The following is a 24,159-nucleotide window of genomic DNA, read 5'->3' on the forward strand; positions in this document are numbered from 1 at the left end:
CCCAAAAGAACTGCTTTTATGTTTTCATGTACCATGCAGGGGTGACACTGCCCCTTCTTCTCTGCATCTGAAAGGAAGAAGGGCTGGGGAGGAGGTCACGTAACTGGTGTCCCTTCTAAGGGCAGCAAAATACTCTGAGCTCCTCACTCCTCCGCAGTCATTGGAAATGTTCCAGTTGTGTTCTGGAGCCATTCAGCTGTGGCAGCTGCTGCAGCAAGATGAGTGTGGCCTGGAGAGTCATGGGGCCCGTTTCATTATAACTCACTGTGGGACCTTAGGTGGCCTACCGGGCTGGCCTGCCTCAGTTTATCCATCTAGGAAAGGGGAGCTATATATCATGAAGGCTGATATTCTTCACAACCACACTAAAGAAAAAAAAATACTTTGAAAAAGATAAATAAGTCATCTCAGGGCTTGTAGACTTTAGTCACATAACAGCTCCTGACATTTGCCATACCTGTTAGTAACCACTCACTGAACAATGATCAGGTGCCAAGGCATACATGATATGTCTCCATTTTATAGATGTGGAGATTGAGGATTGTAAGAGTTAAGTCACCTAGCAGATGTCTTTTCCAGCATGGGAGTTTGTAGAACAGGGGATAACAGAAATGAACTCAGACTTAGACTATTTTTGGATGGGCATCCCTTGCAGTAAATTTTGTCCCCAAGGACAACGCCCTTGTGCAATCACCATGCCAAAGGTTTGCTGAAAAGTGGTTATGCTCCTAGTGGCTATGCTCAGAACCAGATAGAGAGCCCTGTTTGGCAACTGCTGAAAGTTAACACAGGTAGTGGGCCTACTGTAGCTGATTCCTGAAGTGTGCCCAGTAGAAGGTGGGAAATGGGTTCTGGGTCCTCAAAGTGTTCACAATCTAGGAAGAAGTATGGGATGTATGTGAATGCACTGCAACAGGAGACGGTGTACTGGTGTCCTGGTGACGTCACATGTGCTGTGGGAACACAAAAAGACAAGAGAAGTCTTCTATTGGGTGAGGAAGGAGTGATGATAGAGAAGTCATTGAAACTTGGCCTTTGTGCAGGCAGAGTAATGGCCCCTCTGAAGATGTCCATACCCTTTCCCCAGAACCTGTAACCTGTCACCTTACATAGCAGAAGGGACACTACAGATGGGATTAAGGTTACAGACCTTGAGATGGGGAGATTATCCTGGATTATTGGTGTGGGTCTAAACCAATTATGTGAGTTCTTAAAAGCAGAGTATCTTTCTTGACTGTGGTCAGAGAGAAGATGTGAGGTTGGGTCAGATGTGATGTTGCTGGGTTTGAGGATGAGGAAGGGGAATATGAACTGAGAAACATGGGTGGCCTCAAGAAGAAAGTAGAAAAGACCAAGAAATAGATTCTCCAGAAGGCACACAGGCCTGCCGGTATCTTGATTTTAGCCCAGTGAGACTCAAGCAAGAATTCTGACCTATGATAAATTTGTGTTGTTTTAAGCCACTGTTGGAAGTAATTTGTCACGGCAGCAATAAAAAACAAAAACAAAACAAAACAAAACAAAAAAAACAATACAGCCTTGGGAAATGGGATGTGGTGAGACAGACTATGATATACAGGGTGGGGTTCCAGACGGGAGAGCAAAGGATATAGGTTTATGGGAGGTGGGGACAGAAAGGATAAGCAGAGCTGTTACGTAGAACTTTCTGTGACGATGGAAATGGTATACATCGGTGCTGTCTAGTATGGCAGTCACTAAACCACATTGATTCTTGAGCACTTACCACATTGCTAGTGCAACTGAGGGACTGGCTTTTAAATTTTGTTAAGTTAAAAATTAAATTTAAATAGCTATGCATGGCTAGTAGCAACTGTATTTGACATCGTGGGCATAGAGAGCATGAAGTTTGAGAGATTAAGATCTAACTTTCAATGTCTCAGGCCCAGCCCTTAGAATTTCTGCACACATTAGGTCATTTAATCCCCTAAGTGAGCCTAGGAGGTTGGCATTATTTATGGCGATCCCCATTTACCAGATGAGAGAACTAAGGCACAAAGAACCTGAATGACTTATCCAGAATCACAGACTGATAAGTGGTGATGCCAGGAATGACCTCCAGGATTCCAGAGCCAATCCTCTGACCCATGTCACTCTACTAATATTCTACCATAATATGCAATGCCTCTTACCACTACATCATGCCATCATAAGAAAGAAAGAATATGATGGAGGCCATGGACAGGATAATAGAGGCTGCCACGAGGCATAAACAGGAGAGGCCAGGGAAGGCATCCCTAGGGCATGACATTTACTCTGAGTGCTTAAGGAATTGAGGAGGAATTGGCCAAGAAAAGGAAGGGAAGTGGGTAGAGAGTCCCAGGTAAAGGGAACAGGTATGAAAACTCCAAGGTGAGGGAGAACGTGATCTATTCAAGCAAGTGAAAGTTGATCAGAATGGCTGGCATCAAGAGAGAAAGAAAGCGAGTATCTAAGGTCAACGGTGGAGAGATTGGCAGAGACCAGACAACACAAGTTCTGGTAAAATTGTGAATGCTTTCCAAGGATTTGAATGTTATTCTAAAAGTTAATATGCATATATACTATATATTATATATGCAAACACATACACATATTTTTCACTCCTTCTGTATGGAAAATGGAGTGGATATGACCAAATGTGGATCAGGAGAAAATGGTTAATGTCATCAGTAACCACATTCCTGAGTTCTTCAGAATCCCTCAGGAACAGCAGTAGCATTTATATACCTCTATTACTTTATATTTTCAAAGTATTTTCCCATCCTTTCGATCTTCACTAGTACCCTGTGACAAAGGTAGAGATTTTTATCTCCATTTTGCAGATGGGTGAATTAATTCTCAGATAAAGGAACTGACTTGCCCAAAGTCCCAGCTGGTTAGTGGCAGAGCTGAGTCTAGAATCCTTGTTGCCTGAGTCTCTTCAAAGAGATCCAGTCCAGGAAAGATGGGCTCACAGGGCTCTCCGCTCTGGCCCTCTCCTCTCTGGAATGGAAGCAAAGGTGGCCTTTACCTTTCGGATGCCATCATGCTTCATTTCAATCACATGGAGGGTGTAGTTGGTCCGGCGTCCCTTCTCATTAAATTGAACATTTCCTGTCAAGCCTTCAAACCGCACCTGGAAAGCAAAGCCAAGTAGTAAACCATGAACTCAGAAGTTCCACTTGTGCTTGTTTGCTTTTTCTGCTAAAGTGAAAGTCCAGAACCCGAGAAGCTTACATGGGATGAGGTCTCAGAGTCACGTGATGACTAAGATACTCCTTGCCCACAGCAGACACGGCTATGGGCAGTTCTCTTTCCTACCAAACTGAGATTCATACTGAAAACCTTTTTCATCCATTGCCTTAGGCAAACAGTAATAAGGGATCAAAGTAGATTCTGATAAGAAATCTCTGTGCCATCCTGATCGAACACCTCCCATCGTGACCAACTCCAGGGGCAGTGCCTGCCTCTCAGACACATGCCTTTAGTGGAGAAACAGGAGGCCTGCAAAGGAAAGGGGGCCAGTGCACCATTCCTGGTGAGTCAGGAGAAGAAGCTGGCCTTATGAAGCCTTGAGCCATGCTTGAATATGGTTCCTTGGTTCCCTTGTGAGGCCAGGAAATAAAATATGTGGGATCTGAAGACCTGACATTGGAAGGCCTGAATTTGACCCTGGGAAACCAACTGACCTTGGGAGATTCACCTCTCTCAGCCTCCGGTTTCCAAAATTCCTGCCCTGTCTGCTTTAAAGGACACAGCAAATGTCAAAGTGCCGTGAAAACTTGAAAGCACCTGAGGAGAGCCCTTCATGTTAAGACCAGAGTAGGCAGGGCTTGAAACAAGTCTTAGCTGGTTAAAGGAAAATTTGTATTCAACCACAAATATGCTTCGTGGGATTTCTTTTCCACAAATGAGTCAGATCAAACTTTCATGGTCTCAAATCTTTAATCACAGAAAAGCTCAAGTGGTCAACATGTGGGATTCAAGACCTTTAGGGCCAAGTCTGCCGCTCTGGAGGTGACCAATAAATCTCACCCAAGTCTACTCTCCAAGTAAGGATGAGTCTAGCTGTATGTCATCTGCTCAGGTGTAAGAAGCCACATTCTCTAATGGTGACCCACCATGGGTTCTCACATCAGTCTGGCCTAAGGCCAGTGAGGTGAGTCTCTACCTATAACCAATATGAACGTGGCCCTGTAACCCACCCTTTATTTCTCCCCTTCAAATAGCTTAAAAGGAAGACTTATAGGGCTTTATCTTTTTCTGACAGTGACCAGCTTCTATGCCCTCAGAAGGTATAAGAATAGTTGGGGTGTGTGTATTTGAGAGAAGGGGTGGGGGAGTGGAAAGAGAGAGGGAGGGAGGAAGAGAAGGAGAGAGGGAGAGAAAGAAAAAGGGGGGCTGACTGCTCTGAGGATGACCCTCTCGTCACCTTCTGGTTTGAAGTCTCACTGGGGAGGCCATGACAGGCCCAGAGTGCTGGACAAATTATACAACAAGATTTTCACTCTCTCAGCTGAAATATGGAGAAATCCTCAACTCTGGAGAAGTCTAGGCTGGCTTTGCTTTTCAGAGAGAACACAAAGCACAGATCTTCCTAGAAAGAATAAGAAGGGAGCTATTCCAATCAATTAGCAACTGCACCTTCTCACCTTGGTCATCTCGTGATCATCTCTGGCTTTCCCATTCATTTGGGTTTGAGAGAGGTATGCTAAGTATGGGTTTAAGTAACTCATCTGGAAAAACAGACTGGGGCACATGTGCAGATGAATGGGTGGGTGAGTGACTTTCCCAAACAGAAGGAAGTATGTCATTAATGATCCAAATGGGCATCTATGCTTTGGCCCTGGTCTCAAGTCTCAGTCCAATTACCAGTATGGCGTTTTAGTATCAATTGTGTAATATTTCTATGACTCAGTTTGCTTGTTTGTTTAACGGGACCAGTTAGGGGTTAATTATGTCGTAAGGTTGTTTTAAGGATTAAATGAGATAGTTTATGACCAATGCTTGCTGCATGGTGAGTATTCGGCAAAGGCCAGCTGTTGTTGTTACCAATGGTGTAGATAATAACTACCACCATTTGACAATGTTTTATGTTTACAAAGTACTTTCATGCATATTCATCTCCATATACAGGAACCCCTGGAGGTATGCATTTAGGGATGATCGTCACTTACATGGGAGAAACCAGAACTCTGGAAGGTAAACTGATTTGCTCAAGACTTAAGACTTTTCAGTGTCAAAGGCAGGCCTAAAATCCAGAGCTTTTGATATTCTACTATATTCACTGATGATATCAAGTGGCCTCTCAAAACAGGCGACAATGCTATCATGGTAGTCTCTGAGTGAACACAGAAATGCACACAGTAGTATGTTCTGCGTGCCTACTGCTGTCACCCGCTGCTACCGCTGGGCATTTCCCTGGCCATGCTCTGTTAACTCCTAATGAGGCAGCCATGAACAGGTCACCGAGCCTATCTGTTTCTGAGTTTCCTCCTCAAAGAACTGAAGTGTTTAGCATATTGCCTGGGACAAATGTAAAATGCATATTATTTAAATGATGATGATGAGGAGGAGGAGGAGGAGGAGGAGGAGGATGGCTACTACTATTGTAGGGTAGTAGGGTGGGTAAGGTATGGAAAAATAAGATGATTTCAACATTGAAGCCTTGAGTCTGGTTAGTTGTTAGAGCAGGGAACTCTTTCACCAGAGATGAAGGTGTTGCCACTGGCATTTGTACAAGCCTTTCTCAGTTTCCAAAAAAATCATCATTAGCAAAGTCCTAGGCCCTCTACCTGAAGGCCCCTTGCACTGCCACAGTGTTTTCACAGGAAGGTGTTCACTTGATGTTCACAGGAACCCAGCAGGGAGCAGTAATAGCAGTTATTTTGCCTATTTTACAGATAGGATTATTGAGACTCAGAGCTTACGGCACTTGGGTTCAGAATTCACAGTAAGTCATGAGAGGTCTGGGGCGGCTGTAGGCTCTTACAGAAGCCAAGACTTCTTGTAGGCTTGTAGGCGGCTGTAGGCTCTTACAGAAGCCAAGACTTACACACACTGAGATAAATCAAAACATGGGAAAGCAGATATCTCTGAACGACCCTTCCATTATGGCAGAGCAAAGAGAGGTCAAGAGAATGGCTTAGCCCCAGAGCATTCACATGGACAGTCCGGACTCACAGTCAGAAGAAGCAGCTTCTCAGAAACACCCACTTTGGGCAAATCTAGAAACTGGTCTCTTTTTCATCAGGGCTGAACTTCTTAGCCCTCATCGCCACCGCACCCCGCCGCCTCCCCCCCCCCACCCCGGCCCTATCTAGGGAGACTGGGGTCAAAAACTGAGTCCCCCCTTGGTTCCTGCTTCCTGGAACTCCCGTCGCCATCCTGGCGTCTGCCAGCTCCCTCTGTGAGAAACAAAGAATTAGCCGTGGCTTCCTGTAAGTGGTACTGGGTGCCAGCTCAGAGTCTGTCGCTCATGAGAGGCTGAAGCACAATTTTTCTTTCCTGCCTTCTGCTGGGAGAGTGCTACGTAGTGTTTGCGCTATTTGAGGCATCAATACTGCAGACTTCCCCACCCCCTATTCCTGAGGGCAGCAGCAGAGATGCTCTGGACCCAGGGCCTCTGTAACTTCTTTGTGGCTGCTTTCAAGTGGACCCATCGTCTTGGCACCCCACTTGAGTGCTCACTGGGTGTGGGAAATCAGGGCCTGTGGTCTAGGTCCCAGTGGATCACATCCTGGTTATTCCGGCCAGGGCAAGTCACAGGACCCCTCTGAGCTCCCACTTTCTTATCTGCACAATGGGAAGAACAACTTGGCTTTAATCATCTCATTCAGTTGCCCTGATGTTCAAAGAAGCTTCTACATTCTTCTTCTTTTTTTGAATTTTTTCATTTTTACAAATTTGAGCCTTGTAACAAGCCAATGAGGCAGGCAGTGCTAAGAGGATTATGTACATTCAGGAGATGAGGAACTCATGCCAGGAAAGTTGAGTAGTTAGTTTAAGATCCCCAAGCTAGAGCTTGGTGGAGCCACGGTGAAAACCTACCTCTTCTCTTTCTAACTCTCTAACAGCCAAACATGATGCCCACAAGTCCTTGATTGTACCTTGACTCTGGTTCCTGCTGGATATCATACACTTACATCCTCCAAAGTCCAATTCACTCTTTATTCAAATTTATCCTTCCCTTAAGGCTTTCATGACCATCCATCTCAGCTGGCTTGAGACAGTTCCAGTCTACAACTCCTGCTCTGGAATAATTGATAATAGCTTTCTCTTTCACTCATAAGTGTTCCAGTTTGGATGATAAATTATAGGATCACCTTATTTAATGCCCAGACCCATCTTATAAGAAACCTTGTCAATACCCAGATTCCTCAGTCATGGCGTTCTCCTGTGACTGTCCATAGGACTGAGAGCTTTGCTATGCTATTTAGCCCTTAATCCACACCTTTAGAGCTAGGATTTCTCAGGAGCTTGCCTTCCATTTAAAAGTGGGTCTTGAGTCCTGAAAGGCAGGAACTGTCTCTTACACTGCTATTGCCTGTGCCACCCCAGATCTCACCTAGCAAAATGCTGGGATTTCCTTCACTCTGATAGGCTTGAGCATTGACTGACAGATGGCAAACACAAAGACTGAGAGGTCTGATCATCATTTAGGGCAAGTATTCTTCACCTGAAGTCTTGGGATTGGCTTCCAGGAGTAATATGGTCCTCGGACTCCTGGTCCTACAAAAATATATGTATGTACATGTGTGCATGTTTCTGGGAAAGAGAGTCCAGAGCTTTTAAAAATAATATCCTCAGTGGGCTTGTGACCTCCAAATGCTAAGAGCCTGACTTGGGGAGCTGGATCTTCTCTGTCAGCCAGAAGCAGACTTATGGGTCTGCTTCCTAATGCCTACTCCTTCCTGGAGCACGGAGGGCTTCCAGGATGTGGGCTCATTACTATTCTGAATGGCTCCTGGATGTCAGGCAGGCAGGTGGCTGATTATCTTCACTCTGTTGCTGGGGAAATTACAGCAGGGTAAAGGGGGATGGGGGTGCGTAGATATTACCCAAGGCCAAGTGCTATTGCTGGCTGGGCCACAGCCCTTGTGTCTCCCTGCTAGGCTGGACCTCTGAGACTTCAGGGCAGTTACGTACCCAAAGTGAGCTAGCAAGCAGATGTGGGTTGGTGTCCAGTTTCACCACTAACCAGCTATATAATTTGGGGAAATTTTTAAAAATATCTCTGAAGCTCATTTTCTCCATTTATAAAGCATAAATTAATAAAACTAGCTACCTCAGAGTATTATATTGAGGATTCAATGAGTGAAACATGTAAAGTATGTTCAGAACCTCATATACATAAGAAGCCCTTAACACATCAGAGCTGGCATTACCATTATTTTTATCAGCACCATGCTCTAACCAGATGGGCTAACTGGCCACTACCATTATTTTTACAATAATGGGCTTATTCCTTCAGGCCTCACTCACATGTATCCCATTTCTAACACAAGCTGAACTGCATAGGCCTCTTCCCAATGTGTGACCTGAAGGCCAGTGATTAGGGAAGCAAAGACCTGAGCCCTCAACCACAGGTTCCAGGAACTGAGTATCAGCAGAATTTACCCAGCGTATTGTGGGCACACAGTTGCTCACTAGTGGCGTGACTATTTCAAGAGATGGGTCTAGAAGGTGAAATGCCTGGACAGTGGCCATGACCGTGTGTGGAAGGCCCTGCGGCTCAATGTGTACAAGCAAAGGGCCGAGAGGCCAAGGGACAGGCCTGAAGCAGGAGGAGGAGGCAGGATGGGAGTCTCCTCCAGCCTCTGCTGCTAAGCTGCTGTGTGACCCTGGATGAGTCACTGCTACTCTGGTCAGCTGCCTCCTCTATGAAGTAATGGAAATGGAAGTCTGTAATCTTATCTAAAGTCTCATTCAGCAATAAATTATTGCAATTCTGGATTCTTAGCAAAGATTTAAAAAGGAATCTGTTTGAACAGCTGATCTTGGGATCAGAATGTTGGAGTTTTGTGTTTGGGGCTAGTTCTCCCCCACCCACCCCATCCCCCAACAGAGGCTGAAGAGTTTCTTAAGGGTTAGGTCTTGCCTTCTCTTATCTCCATTGCTTGGCCCCAGGCCAGAGTGCCCACAGGTTCTCAGGGAGCAGCTGACTGGCTGCCAGAGAAGCAGATACAAGTTTTGACTCAAAGACAATATAAAAGAGGTCATATTCTTTTGACTAAGGCAATTGCCCCCTCCCAAACCCCACTGAAGGCAGAAGCAAAGGATAAGTATACATTTTAACCGGAAAGACACGGATTAGACCATAAGAGAGAAAAAGAAGCTTAGAATGTCTAGAGACAGTTGAAACTTGGGAGTGGTCTCTCCAACTTCCTCATTGTCAAGGACAAGGAAAGGGAAGTGCGTAGGAAATACGAATGGGTATTTCAAGGTCACTCAGAGAGCCAGGGGCCCAACTGGACTTGGACCCCAGCTCTCCTGCCTTCTGGTTCAGAACCCTTCTTGCTATCTGCACTGCTTTCTGGGCTTCATCACTGCCATGGTGATGTCAGAATATCCTCACGACCGGGACAACATTAAGATGGGAGAGGCAGAGGAGCTGGGAGGGTTGTGAACCTGAGGGCAAGTCCTGGGGACCTTCTGAAACCAGTCTCACATTGCAAACAGAATCTGTCTCGCCTGTGGAGCCTGGAAGAGCATTTTAAATAAGTCAGAAGGCGGGTGCTGCATCTTTGGCCATCATACGGAAGCTGCCTGATGTCCACTGCTGCTGCTTGGTGAAGGGGCTGCCCTCCACAGAGATGGGGAGAAAGCAGAAGGGGCTACGGGTGGACCCCTTAGCATGTTCCTCCTGTCATCACAGGGCTGCAGCTTACCCTCATTCTCAAGAATGGAGCTACACATTCTCCTCCATGTAAAGGCACTTCATCCAAGCTGAGGAACAGCTGGTGATGTTCCTTTCTCGGCTCTTTCCCCAGGTTGTTAAAATTGCTAGAGCTGTGCACGTGTGGTTGGAAAACGAATGGGGACGGTTGTGCATTTTGCTCTACATTCCTCCCTCATTCAGAAATGCTCTCCTCCTTTCCTGGGAGCCCAAATTCACTTTCTGTTGAAGGTAGTCTCAAAAGTAAAACCACTCTTGGGGCACCTGGGTGGCTTAGTCGGTTAAGTGTCCAACACTTGGTTTTGGCTCAGGTCATGATCTCATGGTTTGTGAGATCGAGCCCCTCACTGGGCTCCGTGCTGATAATGTGGAGTCTGTTGGGGAGTCTCTCTCTCTCTCTCTCTCTCTCTTTGCCTCTCCCTCACTTGTGTGCTCTTTCTCTCTCTCTTCCTGTCTCAAAAAAAAAAAAAAAAAAAAAAAAAGTAAAACCTGTCTTATCCAGGCAACTCCATTCGATGGGGCAGAGGGTAGGTCATGAGTAGCATCAGCACTGAAATATTTTGCTGTTGCTGGTTTGCCACTGTGCCTGAAACTTGGACATTCCTTTCAGTTGGCACTGCCCTCTTTGCCCACTCCGCTCTGGAAACACAGCCTCTCTATTAGGAGGCATCAGATGGTACAGCCTATCCATCAGAAGCTCAAGAATCACAGCCTGGACTTGAGGTGTTTCTAGAGACTTCTAGAGGCTTCAAGAGATTTCTAGTTGCTCTGAGGGTGATCAAGCTGAGGGCAAGCTCCCAGAAGCTTCTAAACCAAGACTGTTCAATACACAGCCCACAGGTACCACTGTTTCATCCTGCTTGCACAGCAGACATATCACTGATGGAATATTTATGCTCTTCCCTGTGGAATCTAGATTCAGCCTAAGAATCCTTTGCATAGCCAATTGATGAGAATGGGCATGGCCATTTTCTATTCCTGTTCTTTAACTGTTCTTCAGTGCAAACAAAATTGATGATTGTAATGCTGAGAAGCAAGAAAATGGGATTAGAAAGTACCGAGAAGCATTGTCAGGATCCCCTCGTGAAATGTGCGTGGAAAGCATAGGTAACGAAGACATACAGAAAACTAGGGCAGGTGGGGAAAGTCTCCAAGAGACGGCTCAAACGGTTCTGTTTCATCCCTACGTATTTCAAGTCCTCTTTCCAACTACAGCATAATCCCTAAGCAGAAAATACAGCTTTTACACTATCAGGAGTTCCATACAATTTTTTGTTTAAAAAAAAAAAAAAACACATTCTACATGAGCTTCCACGTATGCCAAGAGCCACAAACACAATGCAGTCGTTGTCCAAACCTCAGGCATGCTCCACCCTTTCTTTTAAATGGCTGCATCCCACCTGAAATTGATGCCGAAATCCCCTAGGGGGCTCCCATAAGAAGGGGCAGCCACAGCTGGGCCGGCCTCACCTGCTGCAGAGCTCTTTGGATGTCGATCCCCTGGCCCCAGGGCACAGCTGGGTTAGCCAGGCAGTCCCCAGCATTCCCCCGGCGGGATATATCGATTCTCTGCCTCCGCAGGCTCTGAAAAGCCTCAGCCATCACCTTCACCCCGTCGTAGGTGAGTGCAGAGGTGTACTGGTGGGAAGAATGGAGATAGTTAGGTGTCAGAAAGAGCTGGCAGGGAGGCAGGTGGGAGTTCTGTCTGGGAACGTGCTTCCTGGTGATGAGAATGCTTTCAGTGGGGGCTACGGGAGTGGGGGCAGGCAGGGGTGACCCAGGAAGAGCCTGTGCCTGGGATGGGGGCTGCCGCTCCACATCACTAGCCAACGTTGCCCTCCTGAACTGTGAGTTCCCTTGCCAGTTGTGACTTTCAAAGGGAAGCTGGAATTCTAGACTTTTGTGTGCAGTCTTGCAATGTTAAAATGTTGGTTCAACTGGAAAAAGAAGGCATAGATTAAATGCATCACATCTATAGCTCTGATACAGCCCATAGAAAATTTGGTTTTCTCTGTTACAGTCACCAGTTGGGAGCCAAGAGGAACTATTTACTCCACTATCCCCTGTGGCAGCAAAAGAAGAAAAAAATCCAAGAAGGGTAAGCTCTTAATTATTTCCACATGTGCCTCAAAGTGGCAGGTTTACATTCTGTATCCTTTCCCCTTGTGCTTATTCATGATAGCTCTCTTTTTCCCTTTAAAAAGGGGCTTAGATATTGATAAAACAAAGCAGGATAACGATCCAGGACAATATTTTCTGGCTTTGGAACTCATGCCTGTCTTGTTCATTAATTTGTCCTCAATGCCTAGCTTGTTCTGTGGTATATTTTAAGTTCACAATAGAGAGTTGTAGAATGAATGTGTATTTTTCCAGTTTTTAACTTTGATTCTCTCACTTAAAAAAAAAAATCTATATATATATATTACATTTGATTATTTTCATTTATTTATTTTTAATGTTTTTTTTTTCCCATTTATTTTTGACAAAGAGAGAGCATGAGCAGGGGAGGGGCAGAGAGAGAGAGAGGGAGATGCAGAATCTGAAACAGGCTCCAGGCTCTGAGCTGTCAGCACATGAGCCCAACACAGGGCTCAAACTTGTGCACCGCAAGATCATGACCTGAGCTGAAGTCAGAGCTTAACCGACTGAGCCACCCAGGTGCCCCTACATTTGATTATTTTTATAATCTCCAGTCTTTTGCAAGTTGGGTGGGGTATTCACATATTAATTAACTGGTATGTGCTTTGTTCATTGCTTTAAAGCACAAGTGATTTTGTTTGCTTCAGCTCATATTGAAAGGAGTCTTCATTTTTTAAAGTTTTTATTTAAATTCCAGTTAAGATAGAGTGTAATATTGGTCTCAGGTGTACAATACAGTGATTCAACACTTCCATACAGTACCCAGTGCTCATCATGACAAGGGCACTCCTTAATCCCCGTCACCTATTTCCCCCACCCCTACCCACCTCCCGTCTGGTAACCATCAGTTCTCTACGGTTAAGAATCTTCTTGTTGGTTTCTCTTTCTCTCTCTTTTTTTCCCCCTTTGCTCATTGTCTTATTTCTTAAGTTCCACATATGAGTGAAATCGTATGGGAAGTAAGTCTTCATGTTTGAGCTGCTAAATCAGTTTCAGTAAGAGCAGGATGAGAAGCATCTCAGCTAAATGACTTGCCATTTGCAAAAAGAAATTGACCGAGTGGCAAGAGAAAGTTGTCAAAGATTCACTGTTTGCTCCAGATAAACAAATTTGGCCTCAGAATCCTCAACACAAGTGTTCCACACGGACACTGCCAAGATATTGAGTCTGACAGGGGAAAGAAAAATTACCTGCTGTCTTTATTCAAAACCACTATCAAATAGCAAATAGATTTTGGCTGTAGGATTTAGAGCTTCATGCCTGGGACATGAGAAGGAGACGGTCTGCATAACTGGGAGCTGATGTTCTGAGGCAGAGATGTTCTGGATATTGTTTATTAGATTTCCTTATTTTTTAGCTGGGTACGTGGCTGACCAGATAGAGGGCTAGCTTCCTGCACAATTCAAGAAGCTTCCATTCACAAAGAAATGAGTGAAAACCACATACCCCCTGGAGCTGTGCCACATAGTGGCCCTGCCCAGAATAGAGACACCATTTTTCAGCTTCTCTGTAGCAGGTTGGGGCTAGGTTTCTAAGATGTGGTTAGTAGCATGTGAGTGGGTGATTTGTGTGACTTCTGAAAGGGTTTAAAAAAAAAAAAAGCAATTGTGCTTTTTATTTTCCTTTTTGCTATCCTGCTGGTTAGAGTATTGAGTTAATGGTTGGAGCTTCAGCAGCCATTTTGGGCTATAAGGTAGCAGCCATATGCTGAAGGTAGCAGAACAAGAAGACAGAAGAAGCTTGAGTGTTTGACAATAGCAGGGCTGTTATACAAGCCCTGGATTGCTGACTTCTGAATTTTGTTTATATGAGAGAAAAACAAAACATTTATCTTGTTTAAACCATTGGTCATTCTGTATTGTCAAACCTTTGCAGCACATCCTCATTCTTAATGTATATATTTTCCTTAGCTTATTCTTCTTAGAAAGTCTTTCCTTTCCTAAAGGTTAATAGTGCCCAGAAATCTGGGGCACACAAAGGGACCAGGTTGGTACTTTGCTGCCTGCTGCCCATTCTCTCACCTTAGGTCTCTTCCAGTCCACCCGGGTGTGGTCGCGAGCATCGCTGTTCTTCCACTGCTGCATGATTTTGGCTGGGATGGTGTCTGTGTAGTTAACCAACTGGAAACCTGTTACATTTGCTCCACTCTCCTTGAATTTGTTTAAGTCAATATCCATGAAACCCTGTGCAGGGAGGAGGGGAAAGAAATCAGAACGTGATGCCTAGATAAGTCAATTTAATCATGTTATAGGATCACAGGTTTTCCATCCTGCTCCATAAGATGAAACCGGCTGAATGGAGAGACCTTGGTGCCTCCTCCCCTTCCGAAGGTTATCACTGAGTTTGTGCCTGGTTAGCACAGCTAAGGGCACTTGCTCAGAAGCCAGCCATGCCTGGGCTGAAGTGCTGGCTCTGCTATTCAGAGCCATTAGTTCAACTGACTCGGACTAAGTTGCTTGACGTTTTCTTGTCTGAATAACGAAGGTTAGAAGTTAGGGAGAAAAAGCCATGTGGTGATGCACGTCAAGTGTGTGGGGCAGACTGAGTGATCGATAAGTCATGGTGGGATTGTTATGATGCTACAAATATGGAACAAGATAGAAACATAAGGAGGCAACTGTCTCCTCTACCACCTGCATTCCTCAACCCTTTTGAGAGAAGAATCTGACTTCCATCAGGAGCAAACTCCTGTGGGCTCCCCAAGGTCACTAGCAAGTCTGCAGAAGGGGCTGGATTCTGATCTGGATTCTGACCATCCCTCACTCTGTGCCCTTTCCTGTACCACAGACTAACATCCACAAAGGATCCTCTACCAGGAATAAATCTTTCCTCCCGATTTGGTGAAGTTCATTCAAGTTCAGGAGGCCTTCACCTTAAAAAGGAAGCCTTGTATTTGTATAATACATTCCATAGAGCACAGTGCTTTCATATCTATGGCCTTGCTTCACTTTATGACTTAATCAGGTAGAAATTAGGTGTCTATTTGCCACTTTAAGAAACTGAGACAAAGGAGGAGAATTGATCACAAAGTCATCAGGTGCATCAGTGGCAGAGCGTGGACAAGGACCAAGGTCTCTTGAGGGGCTTAACTCACTCATCTTTCAACAAACATTTTTGAGAACCTCTAGGGCACTATTCCAACAGTGAATAAAATACGTTCTCTTATGAAGCTTATATTCTAGTGAGAAAGACCATAAACAAACAAGTAAACGTGTAGCATGATATATACAATAAACTCATATGATACCGTCCACATCTCTTTTTTAAATTCTTTTTTTAATGTTTATTTTTGAGAGAGAGACAGAGTGAGAGTGGGGGAGGGGCAGAGAGAGAAGGAGACAGAATCTGAAGCAGGCTCCAGGCTCTGAGCTGTCCGCACAGAGCCCGACGGGGGGCTCGAACTCACAAACCGTGAGATCATGGCCTGAGCTGAAGTCGGAGCTTAACCGACTGAGCCACCCAGGCACCCTGATACTGTCCATGTCTCTTAATTTCTCATTGACTTGATTTAGTTTCTTATTGATTTACTTATTGATTTCAAGTTTATTTATTTTTGAGAGAGTATGAGCAGAGGAGGGGCAGCAAGAGAGGGAGAGAGAGAATCCCAAGCAAGATCCTCATGCTTTCAGCTCAGAGCCTGACGTGGGGCTCGATCTCATGAATCATGAGATCATGACCTGAGCCAAAATCAACAGTCAGACTCTTGGGGCGCCTGGGTGGCTCAGTCGGTTAAGTGTCTGACTTCGGCTCAGGTCATGGTCTCATGGTTCGTGGGTTTGAGCCCCGCATCAGGCCTGTGCTGACAGCTCAGAACCTGAAGCCTGCTTCAGATTCTGTGTACCCCCCTCTCTCTGCCCCACTCCTGCTTGTACTCTGTCTCTGTCTTTCAAAAATGAATAAACATCTAAAAAAATTTTAAATAAATTTTAAAAAGACTCTTAAATGACTGAGCCACCCAGATGCCCCAGTCTAGTTCCTTATTTAAAACCTCTGGACATAAACAACTTCATTACTCAAAGATACTCCCCCTCCTTTCAAGTGCCTCTCAAGTTCTAATGTTTATTATCTGTATTTTATAAATAACCCAAGATCAGTTCCACTCAGAGCCTTTGTCCTAGGTATTCTCTGCCTCAAAGTGTGCTTTCTCTGGCTGGCTCCTTTCCATCTTTAGGATCTTAGTCACCATGCAGTGTCTTCAGAGAGGTCTTTCCTGGCCCCTTATCTAAAATTTTTTTTTAACGTTTATTTATTACTGAGAGACAGAGAGACACAGAGCGTGAGCAGGGAAGGGGAAGAGAGAGGGGGAGACACAGAATCCGAAGCAGGGCCCAGGTTCTGAGCTGTCAGCACAGAGCCTGACGCGGGGCTCAATCTCACAAACTTCAAGATCACGATCTGAGCCAAAGTTGGTTGCCTAACCAACTGAGCCACTCAAGCACCCCTCCTGGCCCCTTATCTAAAGATCCAATTCCTACTCTGTGGTAGACACTGTCAGAAGTACCCTGCTCAATTCCACTCCCCCTTAATATACTGATATTTGACTTTCTATACTAACTGCAAATATCTATTACTTCACCCCCGTGCAGGTTAAGCCAGATGTGTTGGGGAATAAACACACCGAGAGTAGCACTCAACCAATGAAAGATGGAGAGTTAGTTGGTAAGTACTCCAGGATCCTGTCCCCTTGGTGGGGGTGGGGGGGGGATGTAATCCTGAGGTACATTCTACACCAATGTCTAGAGGTCCTTTAAGGGATTGTGTTCTTTTATTGGCTGCTATCCTGTGCCTACCTGCCTTTTCAGATTCCCTAATTGGCACCCAAATAAACCACTTATAATTGAATCTTTGTCTTAAGTCCTGCTTCTAGAAGAAACCAATAAATCACTCTGCCACCCAGTCCCGTCATTTCCTTCTCAGTGCCCTGTTGAGTTACCTCAGGAGTGTTTATAACTATCTGAGACCATCTCTTTTGTTCCTGTGGTCCCTTGTCTTCCTCCTCCCATTGGAATATCACCTCCATGAGCACAGGGAACTTTTCTGTTTTTTTCATTGATGTGTCCTAGAGCCTAGCATCTAGAGCAATGCCTGGTACACAGTAGGTGCTTAGTACATATTTGCTGTGTGAATGAATAAAACCCAGAGACGTGCTCAAGCAAGAATGCTAATTAGACAGGAGAAATATGATAAGCTGGCCGAAAATGCCAGTGGATGGTTTTAATTGGTTGAAAAGAGCAGCTCAGGTTGACTTTTCCCATAGCCACAGTTGATAGACTTCCACAGAGGCCTACTGATTTGCACAATGTTTCTAGCAAGATGTTAGTACAGATGGAATCAGAATATGTTTTTGAAGACATTATACCACCTAAGAGAAATCCCACACTGGTTAAAAGCTAATGCACAGTTGAGAAATTTCTCTTAATTTTTAGAGAACTTTAAAAAGAACATCTTGTTCATAAACTAACCATCAAGAGACTGAAATGGAAATTATCTCCCGCAGTCCTATTCTGTCACTTGAAAATCTGTAACCAGCCCCCAGGCATTTTATACTCACTGCCCTCATCTTGAACATAATGGGGGCCACAGGAAATGGCAGAGTTTATTCAAACATAAATGTCACTCAATTTCATCACCACAATTTCTGACTGCAAGGTTACCTACTAGAGCCAAACCTCGGTTACGTCTAATCAAACTGATGGGATCCTCTAACGGAACTCTTTGTGCTCCCCTGGGACGGAATGCACAAAGGATCATAAAACAAATTCCTATCTGTGACGTTAGGTAAAAACAACTAAGGGAATAACTTGTGGTCAATGCACATTCATCTAATAGCTGGCATTTTCCCTCTGTAAGATCTCATGCTGGAATGGTAATATGGAATCCCTACATTGTCCTTCATCACGGAGAAATAAGTCTCTTATAGGGACTAGGTTTGATTTCTCTATAATGCAAGTAAATAGACTCTGCCAGTATAGATGGCAGAGTGTTTGTTGTTTTTTTTTTTAAGTTTACTTATTTGGAGAGAGAGAGAGAGTGAGATGGGGGAAAGGAAGAGTGAGAAAGACTGAGAGAGAATCCCAAGCAGGCTCCTCGTTATCAGTGCAGAGCCTGATGTGGAGCTCAAACTCACAAACCATGAGATCATGACCTGGGCCAAAGTTGGACACTTAATGGACTGAGCCACCCAGGTGCCCCTACATGAGTGTTCTTGACTGAGAAGGGGAAATAAACATGTTAACTGTCTGCCCACCAGTTAACTGCAAAGTTCAACTCACTCTTTCTATTCCCTGGAGCATGCTCATTAAACAAGGTTTAATTAATCATTTTCTAATTTTCCTTGTCATTTTATTAAGATAAAAAAGACCATGGAGGAGTAACAGCTGATATTTAGAATATTTTCCTTTATCTGCTTTATCTGTGCTACTAATTATACAACATGTGTAAGGATGCAACATTGCTAATGATATTTTATTAAAGATTTAAACTATGAAGTTTAATTATTACTATTCTGAGCCATTTTTCCCTATTTTAGAACATTCCCCCAAGTACTGAGTCTATTGATGTGTACACTGTGACTCAGGGATAAAAATGAAATAAATGTACAAGATGCTTCCAGTTATATGGTATGAGAACCCAGGTATCCTGAACCCAGACTCCTTCCACTGTCCGCACTGAGCTGTATCAGCTGCTGCTCTTTATAGAGTGACTCTGTTTCTCATCTAAAATACGGCTTTGTGACCAGTGAGCTCTTGGAGCCGTTATGTTACTTTGCTCCTGTGTGCCGTATCTGCACTTCTCTGGCCCTTCACACTGTCCCACATGTGACTGACGAAAGAGTAACATGAGACGGATGCTCTGCCTACTATCTTGGTTCAAGTGCAGATCACCTGGCTGATGTACTACAGGCTGTTGGGAGAGAGGTCTTTAACTTGAGGGATGCATCAGAATATCTTAGAGAGCTCTTGCAAAATAGTCATTCCTAAGAGTTGTCATTCAGTGGCCCTGGTAAGCAATGGACACCTGCATTTTTATAAAGCTCTAATGCTGGCAGATTAAAAATCAAGAAGACTGCCAAATGATAGCACAACCAACAAACACTGAGGCCTGGATGTAGGGATTCGTAGGAGATGGTTCATCATCATCTTTCTAATGGAGACTCAGGGCTGGAATTAAAACTGATCAAGCAAGAGAAAGAGACCTAGACCTAGTATGTAGAAATGTAGAGGAAACCGTCAGAATCACTGAACACAGAAAAGGTTTAAGATAGTTATTTTTAAGAAGTTTGAAAAAAAAAAAAAGAAGTTTGAGATTGGAGAAAGCAAGCATTTGCTTTTTATTTTATACCCTGCTATAATATATGTATGTGTGTGTGTGTGTGTATATACACATATATATGTATATATATGTGTATATACATATATATAAAATAAACCTGTCTATATATATGTATATATATATGTGTATATACACATATAAAAAATAAACCTGTCTATATATATATATATATATATATATATACACATATATATATATATATATTTTTTTTACTATGTGAATGTGGTTCCTATTTATCCTATTAAAAATATAGCTCTTCAGATAGTTCTGATGTGCCTTGATGCTTAGAAGTCCTCTGTTAGTCCCTGGAAAGTGGGGAGGGGGTGGCAGTGGCAGAACAGGGAAGATAAATTGTTGCATTTATTGAATCTTTGTTATGATGTGTGAAGGGAGCCCTGCTTAATTTGTTATCTCCTGGTCTGGAAAAAAGAATGCTGGCCCTATTAAATGCTCTACTGAAACACAGCTTCAGAAGCATTGCTCATAAGAATAATAAAAATAGCAATAATGGCCAAAGTTCCATTTCATTTGAATTATATAACTTCATCTCAACAACGTTCTGAGAATGATAAGATTACTGTCATTTGAAAATGAAAAATGAAATAATTAGTCAACAGGCACCCCTAGATTTATTTTAAACATTTCCCAAGTTCTTATCCTGAGCCAGGCATTCTGTTAAATGCTTTATATAGATAATTTTATTTTATCCCTCAAACAACCCTGAGAGGTGAACATGCACAGGAGGCACCAGATGCTTATTTGCATAAATGAGTTGAGTGAGTATCCATCCCAATTTATGTTGAAGAGCTGTGGTTCAGAGACTTCTAGAAACTCCCCTGAGATCACACAGCAAGCAACAATTCAATCCATGGTCCACCCATAAAATCTGTCTTCTTTATCAGTACGTTGCATTTTCTTGCTGGTGAAGGAACACATGAGCTTGGCTTTAGGATGGTGTTTAGAGAATGTCCCAAAGAGGGGCAAAGGACCTCAGACAGTGTGGATGACACAGTGAATAGCCCTGAATAAGTGACTGACCCTGCCAAAGACAGGCCTTCCAGGACAGCTTTCTATCTTAAAGGAATATCTGTGGGAGAACACTCTAGTTTTCTCTCCTTGACGCCAACCTCTGAAGGTTGGTTAGATGTTTCCCAAGCCTCTGATTTACCTAAAGTCTATTAGTGCCCACCTACCCTACATCCAGACCAGGGGTCGGCAAATATTTTCTGTAAAGGGCCAGATTGTGAATATTTTTGTCTTTGCAGGCCATATGGTTTCTGCTGTAATTATTCAACTGTGCCATTATAGCATGAAAGCAGCCATAGACAATAGTAAATGAATGAGCATGGCTGTGTCCCAACAAAATGTATTTATGGACACTGTAATTTGAATTTCATATAATTTTCACAAGTCATGAAATATCATTCTTTTCATTTTTTTCCAATAATTTAAAAATGTAAAAACCATTCTTAGCTCATGAGCCAAAAAAAAAAAAAATGAGGGGACAGCTGGATCTGACCCATAGACCACAGTTTCCTGATGCCTGAAGCAAAGATGTCAGAGATGAGACTTAACCCGTCATTGTACAGATGGGGAAAGTGAGGTGGGGGGGGGCAGGGGCATGAGTGGCCTAAGGCTGTATGGTTGGCTAGGGGATTAGCTGGGGTTGGGATCTGACTCCTTTTATGTCACTGTAGGAGCAATACAATAATGACCAGCTGTTCAAATAGACTGGGAGTAAAAGTGCTCAATTAACTAAGGTAGTTAACTCAGGCATTCCTTCTATCTTATGTCAATTATAGTTTTCAAAGGATTAGAAGGAAAAGGCATTTCAAATAATTATGATATCCTAAAGAGATGTTTAACACTATAACTACATTGGATATGCTTTCATGTAGCTGTGAAGATTTAGAAAATGGTTTAAGGATCATGAAGAGGCTCTGGGCTATCATTATGACTATTAATTATCACGTGTGGCTGGAAACAAAAGAACCGATTATGCGGCTTACTGGTTATTTAACCTCTCTGAGGCTCAGTTCTCTGGTCTTCAAAATGTAGCTATAATGGCACCTACAGCGTGGAATTGTTGTAAGATTTAAAAGAATACATTGAAGCACTTAGAACTGTGTCTGGCACATAGTAAGTGCTTAATGAACGTTAGCTGTTATCATCACCACATTCACCATCATCATTATCACAGCCTCAAAAGAAGTTAGGTGTTGTTAGAACTGTTCAAAACCAGGCAGTGGTCCAGGCAAGACTCCTGAGAGAACAGGAGGCAGGTGTATGGGACCGCTGCTGGCGGAGGATCAAAAGCGGTATCTTCAAAGCCAGATTTCCTTTTTCTCTGGGATTCTTTCAAGGGGTCATGTCAAGCTGTTCAGCCTTCATCATCCAGCTTGTGTGGACGCCACACCCGTCAGAAAGAAGAGGGGGCATCCAGCGTTGTTAAAGGGGCCAGCAAGAAGGTTTATTAAACAAGCCTGGACACCGGGAAGAGGGCTGCCTCGTCGCACCTCCCTTGAGATCTAGAAGAGGTAACATGGGAATAAATCGAAGAACTTTTAGTTTATACTTAGAAGGGCACAAGTTGAACATGCCAAGTTTCCCCCACTTGTCAGATAGATTCTTAGATGACAGCTCCAGAGAGAGGATAGTTACAGGCAAGTGCAGTTTGAAAAGTCTTGTTACATTAGAAATGCCTGAAAAGTGGGGATAATCAACCTGAGAAATAATGGAAAACTGAGAGGGTAAGTGGAGGATGTACTGAAATCCCAGAAGGGCTGTCACGGGGATGAGGTGGGGGATTTGTTCTCTGAGACTCTGGAAAGCAAGCCGGCACCTACGAATAGGCAGAAGTCGGGGCAGGCAGACTTCGGCTAAGATACAATGACAACTGCCATAGTGTCTAGGATGTATCCAGCCTACCACATAGGGGGCAGCGTGCTAAGGGCTTTATTTGTATTATCTCATTTAATCCTCACAACAACCTTGTGAAGCAAGTACTATTATCATTCCCATCTTGCAAGTCAGGAAACAGGCTTAAATGAACGGAGTAGTATCTGCCCAATATAGCACAGCTAGTGAGGGGCGGAGACCACAGTCACAGCAAGTGACAAGACTCGAGTTTGTTTTCCAAGCACTGTACATTCGGCCTCCTAACCACTAGTACTGTCACTCTGACTCATTCACCTCCTGTCCTGCAAGGAAGCACCTGGAATCTTTACACTAGGAAGGAATTAGCAGGTTTCCAGGAGACCAAGACATGTGCCTCCAGCTCCTTTAATATGCACTGCTATTTGGAATGTGAACCACGTCTCTTTGTTTCTCTCTGAGGCCTGTCCTGTCTCTCTGTCTGAGACTGCGGTCTTCCTTCTGACCTGCACTAAGAGACTGTGGGGCTCCCAGGAGGCAGGGGCCTTGGTCCTTACTCTATTCGCAGCAAGCACCTGGAGCATGAGGACTGCCTAATTCACACTGAGGAATCCAGGAAGAGAGAACAAATATCTTTGTTCACCATTTTCATGATTCTTATATGAATCTCAGCTTTTGTCCTTTGGACCAAAGAGGGCTTTTCATGGACTTTTTCCATGTAGTATACATATGTATTCTGAACTAGGTCATAAATAAGAATTGTCAGGAAGACAGTTTTAGGGACAACCACAGAAATTCTGTCTTTGAACCTCAGGAGTTGCTTGCCCTTGGGCAATGGTCTCAACCTCTCCCAGCAGTAGTTTATTGATCTGCAGTAGAAGGGCATTGTCTAGACCCATGGTCATTCAAATTGTGTTCCCAGGTTGCAGGCCTCTTGGCCTGGTGGGGGGGGAGGCAGAAGAATGGGGTCCTAGATCTCCACCTTCCCTCTACCACCAAAGCAGCTCTGTTTTTTATCTGTTTTACATGCTGGGGTTCTTCCCAAGATTTCATTTGAAAATAGAGCTTTTAACTAAAAAGTTTGGAAACTTCTGAGCCAGTTGATTTCTCCTAAGGGAGTAAGTTGATTTTTCTCTTAAGGGCTCTTCCAGCTTTGATCTATAATTCTGTGATCACATAGGTGTGTGCACATGAATATGGATATATGTGAAGTCATAGAATATTCCTGAGCTGAGGACTCAGTTGTGTCCTCAAATCACCATGTCTCTGCATAAGGCCGTCACATTTTCCTATTTCAGTCACTTTAACGAACCAAAACTTTAATGTGTCTTCACCGTACATAATCCCTGGTAACATGCACGCATATCTGCTTCCTGCGATGTCAATAAGACATTGTGCTGTGTTCAAATCAGCTAAAATACTGTCTATATTGGAAAAAAAAATAAACCCACTAGTGTTAACTGACCCAAGTGCATTTGAAACCAGGGAGGCAGGTACCCGTACGTTCGGATATCTGCCAATGCACAAATAGACCTATTTCCCAGGCAGGTGTCCATTGTTGACAAAGCATTGTCAAAGTCAAGGCCTCACAGACCAACTTCTCTCAGTCCAGGGGTTTAGGATAAAATGCTGCCACTTTGTGGCAGAAGGTCAGGGGCCCCCAGGCTGGGCTGCTGATGTATGGGTGAAGCCGTGTATCCTCAGACCTGGTACTGGTTAGAATGCCAGAACATCCCATTATGTTACCTGTGTTCTAGCTGGCTGCAGTCAGAGGTGACAGCTGGCCAGGGCCACTTCAGAACAAGGGCCAAAGGTCCATACAAAATTCAGCTTAGTGTGAGGCCCGGAATTCTTGGCGGGCTTTAAACCAACATCTTCCTTTTATATTGATCACAGCCTTTCTGTCCAGGGACGATTAGGCAAAGACTGCAGAAATC

General features: G+C 44.0%; 1 protein-coding gene across 4 annotated transcripts in view; it reads right to left on the reverse strand.

Annotated features, from left to right (window-relative positions):
* Positions 1 to 24,159, reverse strand: part of GRIA1 (glutamate ionotropic receptor AMPA type subunit 1) — a 301,502-nt gene that overhangs the window by 101,544 nt on the left and 175,799 nt on the right. For 3 of the 4 annotated variants that reach the window (XM_042960060.1, XM_015535468.2, XM_015535469.2), the window contains 3 exons: positions 14,038 to 14,199; positions 11,348 to 11,515; positions 3,011 to 3,115 (listed from right to left, as the gene is read on the reverse strand). In XM_042960060.1, coding sequence (XP_042815994.1) covers positions 3,011 to 3,115; positions 11,348 to 11,515; positions 14,038 to 14,199 — 435 coding nt within the window. The remainder of the gene's footprint in view (positions 1 to 3,010; positions 3,116 to 11,347; positions 11,516 to 14,037; positions 14,200 to 24,159) is intronic. The other variant, XM_042960057.1, reaches the window with a different exon arrangement.

This window comes from Panthera tigris, chromosome A1 (genome assembly GCF_018350195.1).
Source record: "Panthera tigris isolate Pti1 chromosome A1, P.tigris_Pti1_mat1.1, whole genome shotgun sequence".
NCBI lineage: Eukaryota > Metazoa > Chordata > Mammalia > Carnivora > Felidae > Panthera > Panthera tigris.